This window comes from Trachymyrmex cornetzi, unplaced genomic scaffold, assembly GCF_001594075.2.
Source record: "Trachymyrmex cornetzi isolate Tcor2-1 unplaced genomic scaffold, Tcor1.1 scaffold652, whole genome shotgun sequence".
NCBI lineage: Eukaryota > Metazoa > Arthropoda > Insecta > Hymenoptera > Formicidae > Trachymyrmex > Trachymyrmex cornetzi.
Genome location: NW_017299973.1, coordinates 157,909 through 162,861, shown reverse-complemented (window position 1 = coordinate 162,861; position 4,953 = coordinate 157,909). Strand labels below are relative to the sequence as shown.

At 35.1% G+C, this 4,953-nt stretch overlaps 1 protein-coding gene across 3 annotated transcripts in view; it reads right to left on the bottom strand.

The window, feature by feature from the left end:
• Positions 1-4,953, bottom strand: part of Tsf3 (Transferrin 3) — a 14,891-nt gene that overhangs the window by 1,692 nt on the left and 8,246 nt on the right. For 2 of the 3 annotated variants that reach the window (XM_018516877.1, XM_018516876.1), the window contains 7 exons: positions 3,833-4,079; positions 3,602-3,750; positions 3,335-3,502; positions 3,008-3,115; positions 2,803-2,933; positions 2,565-2,720; positions 322-424 (listed from right to left, as the gene is read on the bottom strand). In XM_018516877.1, the coding sequence (XP_018372379.1) occupies positions 322-424; positions 2,565-2,720; positions 2,803-2,933; positions 3,008-3,115; positions 3,335-3,502; positions 3,602-3,750; positions 3,833-4,079 (1,062 nt within the window). The remainder of the gene's footprint in view (positions 1-321; positions 425-2,564; positions 2,721-2,802; positions 2,934-3,007; positions 3,116-3,334; positions 3,503-3,601; positions 3,751-3,832; positions 4,080-4,953) is intronic. The other variant, XM_018516879.1, reaches the window with a different exon arrangement.

Here is a 4,953-nt window from a genome sequence, read left to right as displayed (position 1 = left end):
ATTTTTTTTGTATTATTATTAAATAAAATTTAGAATAGTCTGTAATTTTTTCAAGTAGTTCTTAACATATTGCATTTGCCTTACAACCTCCTTAAGATTATGTCGTTTGAGGAAATTAGAAAAAGATCATTTTTTGTAGAAACAATAAAAATATTGTTTAGTAATGAAAATGTTGATTACGAATATTTATGATGAATGGATTAGGTAAAGAAAGCCGCAATAGCGGCGTATCACGATCTAATTAAAGGATGCTATTCACTGGATGCGGTTGAGCATGCAATTTGTCACATGGAGAGCAAAAAATACTTTAACTGTGCATACGGAGGCTCCTTGGACGCCAATGGAGAGGTTGTGATGGATGCCGCGATAATGACGAATGATCTTCGCGTAGGTTGCGTGGGTGCCGTTCGTAATATAGCACATCCTATAACATTAGGTCTGTCTTTGTTAGCAAATTGCTTACGCCAAAGAAATGATTATGTTTATTTATGACTTGCTTAAATTTCAATACTTTACACTCTTGTAGCCAAAATGGTCTTGCAGCAAACGGAACATGTGTTAATAGTTGAAGCTGGAGCGCAAAAGTTTAGCTTGGAATCAGATATTCCTACTTTGTCACCTGGCCAGTTGATCGTTATATCCAATTCGAAGACATCCTTGCACGAAGAAGGAAATAACGGTAAAGGATAGAAAAAGAACTATTTTCAAAATACTAATCGTGATACTGATGAATATAAGAAGTACAAGATACGAGAAAAACGCAAGAGCTTTTAGACGATGGGGACAAACAATCCAATAAAAAAGAATGCATATCGGAATGTGTAATTGAACGAGACAAGGAGGAAAGTGCTACTCTCGAAGTCGCTGAGATAGATGAATCCTTGGAAATTGAATCTGATTTTATACAAGTTAATAAATTTATCATAATGGCGAATTACATAATGAAATATTCAAACAAAAGTATAATTCTCAAATTTTTTCAGATTTATCTAAATTTTTAAGATTCCTAAATTTTCAGATATTTTAAATATGAACTCGTATATGTAATAACCCTTATACATATAATGTAAAATTTTATACATTATAGCTTATGTTTTTATGTTTTTACTAGTCTAACAAACCTATAATTTGTGGAAGAGAGATAAAGAGATAGAAGAAAAATGTCTTTCAAAATCTAAATCTCTTTTTCTCTTTTTTCTTCTTTCTGAACTTAATATATTTTTGCTCTGAATATTTTACATAATTAAAATATTTTTATATTATGATTATTGCACAAACATTTTATAAGACTTTTAAAGAAAATTACTTTAGCTTGGTGCAGTTGGAGCAGTGGCATATGATCGGAAAAAACGTCTCGCTAGCGGAACCTCGACAGCTGGAGAATCAGGAAAGCTGCATGGAATCGTGAGTGCAACTGGAACAGCGATCGGTTGTGGTATTTACGTTGATAAATGCGGCTCTGTGTCTGTTTCGGGTTGCGATACAGCTATCTACAAATACGCGCCAGCCCAGAGGATTTTACGACGACTGCGGCGAAAGACAATGTCGATCGACGAAGCAGTTGCTGAGGTGTTAAAAGACTTCGAAGAAAAAACAGGAGGATCATTTCCACCAGAATCCGACGTAGGTGTAATCGCGTTGACTGCCAAAGGAATACCATCAGTATCCTTTAAGTGCGCACATTTTCCTTGGGCGTATTGCGACAAAGGCTATGTGTATTACGGATGCGCGAGGAACGAGATTTTCTCAGAAAAAATCGATATCATCGAGCGATCATTAGACTGCATGTGTGAAGATTCAAATTAGATCAAATGTGCGATTCACCAGAGAATCTGTAGATTTTAGTCAGAGCTGCAATAAACTCAACTGACGTATCTGACCAAAATAAATCGATTGCATCTCAATATTTATTTGCATTTTTGATATCCGGAACATAATTTAATTTTCTTCCTTTTTTCTTTCTTTCTGTTACATACAGAGTGAACTTTACTGAATCAATTTGGAATAATCTAATCCAATTTTTTACAACAATGTTTTTACTCTATGGAAAAGAACAGTTTTGTTGAAATATCTAAATTTAGCTAACTCCAATAATAATCATGCTAAACCATCAAAATAATTATAAAGGGCGCTCAAACATGATGACATTGCTGAAAAAGTTTTGACATTGAACAACCAGCTTGATCGTTCAATATATTAGGTGTTAAACTTAATTCCTGCCGTTTTTCGTCTCCAAAATTGATTTGTTTTGAAGGGAAGATGAATGAATGCCTCAATCAAAGTAATTTCCTCCATTTTCTACTTTATTACTAATTAATAATATTTTGATTAAGGTATTTCTCTTCGAAACAAATCAATTTTGGAGACGAAAAACGGCAGGAATTAAGTTTAACACCTAATATTATAATTAGTACAATTACTTTATGTGATGGTCTAACAAAATTACTTTAGATCCGTATCCACCTAAATTTTTAGATACTGCAATAAAATCGTTTTTTCCATGTATTAGATTGAGTTACATAAATTTGGTTTCGTGAAATGAAACTAGTCCGTACTCAACTTACAGGAAAGATAACACCATGATTATCCTCGTAAGGCCCGTATAATAAGAATGTGGGTGCTTGTCCATTGAATTTTCTTCCAAATATCTTATCCATTTCAAGTAGCATCGTATAAATTTCTTGGCGTCTTAGATCCGTGATATTCTCGTGTGCCATTATCTGCCAAGACAAAAAAATGCATATTTGCAATAAGAACATCTAATATTAGCTAAATCATATGTTAAAGAGGAAATGGTTATACCGATCCGAGAGACGTCCAAGCGAGCAAATACGGAACTCTTTTTATAGCTTCCGCCAAGGTCGGACCTAATACTCTGTACTTAGGCAAACGATTTATATTCTTATTATCAATTCTCTCGTAATAAAAATCACCTGTGATATTAGAAAGTATTAGATAGAACCATAATAAAGATAGTTAACCGAAACAATTAATCGATTCAACTCACCGGCTTCCGTTTTGTTTTCTATGACTTTTAAATTGACGAAGGCAACGTCGACGACACCGGAAGCCAAGTAATTAAAAGTATTTAGATCGTCACCCGCATGTTCCGCACCTGCAACGACATTGCAATTTTGATTATTTATCAACTCATTTCCTGTATCATAACGTGTTTTATATCTCTCTTATATACATTGTTCTTAGCGAGTCGTGAGAGTTTAAACGGTCTATTATATATTTACATATGTAATGCGTCCATATCTTTATGATTATAGTTCATTTACGAGCGCTTTGCACACAATTATAATCGTGACTGTACGTCTCTATATCTTACCTTCCTTGCATAATGAATGTAAATTAGCCGGGAGCTCGTTGCCATTATTTTTATTATTCCATCCGAGGACACAGCTATCTTTGAAGAATTTTGAAATAGCCTGCGCGTCCGAACAATCCCAATTTCCGTTCGACTCGTTCCTCATTAACGTTACAAAAGCGTTCCAACCTGGGACCAAGAGACCATAACGGCGAAATGGATTAAAAGCAATTCTGGGGTAACTGAAACTGCGAAATACGAAATTATATCCCATTTATATAATCGCACCGACGCTTCTGTAGCCCGTGAAGGCCGCCTTGGCACCTTTAAGATCCTGCATAACTCTGAATCTGGAATTTCTTTTGACAACCGCCGCGATCCTATTCAATTCTTGCCGGCTGTGCGCCATCGCGTGGATAATAGGCTTCAAACCCATCCTGCGAGAGAAACGATTTGAAAAAATATTTTTAATTTTTATTTGTCATGTTTACGTTGGTCCGCTAATATTTAGGTTTTTACATTTTGTTTTCGAGAAGCTCTTCAGGCCGCGCCAAAAAAATGTCCGTTCTTCCTTCTCGTGTGGCCTCTACGCATGCTTCTCTGCTAGTTTCTTGAAGGCAGGAAATCAACGGTTCCACGCCGTAAACGATAGAAGCGTCTCTTAGCCAGCTGCACTTACGCTTTTCGAGATTGGATACCAGACACCAACGTACGTCTCTTGATGGTAGACAACCCGTTCGAACGTTAGCGCTCAAGAAGTTTGGATCTTTGATCAGAACATCCGCATTGTTGAAAAACAAACGAAATATATTATTTATCATATTATATTCATAAACATTTCTAGATGCTTTTTTTATAAGACTTAATAAGATTATACTTTTATGTATATTGATTCTAATTTAAATTAGGTAAATATCTAGATCAGGGGATCCCCCCCAATGATCTTGACTTTGACATATGTTGTCAAGGTCATGACCCTGAGTGACCTTCAACAAGTTTTAGCCGACGCTCGTTATTCGGTAAAAAGTTATGAACAAAAAAAGTTCAGCTATATAACATGAGAATTCCCTGCTTTAAAATATGTTTGATAGTCGTGCACTGTAGGGGACGTCTCCCAATGGCCTTGACCTTGACATATGTTATCAAGATTATGACCCTGAGTGACCTTCAACAAGTTTTAATATTTAAATTTTAATTTTAAGTTTTAATTTAAAAATAAAGAGTACTTACAGTACATACATCTGAATTAAGAATTTTAATCAATATTTACGTTATCTAGTGGATATATTGCACTCATTAGGTTTGTTTTCTGTTCCTGCACTGGTTACACTAGTTAAAAAAATGTACACTAAAGTGTTTTCTGTACCCAAAATGGCGTCAGTGACGGTATTTTTTGTTTCGGTGCACGAATTCACCAAACTGGCTGCACTAGATCTTGAGTCAGTGTAGCAAGCATCGGTGTGCACTAGTTCAGCTACAGAAAACATTTCGCGTAAATGATGCATAGCAAATGGTGGCAAGTTCGAGAGTCCACGACTAAAAAAACGGTAAGTATATGGAAATAAAAACTTTTCTCGATCTAAAAGACTTATATTTACATTTCAATACATTAAAAATGCATACATACAAATAAAAACCGT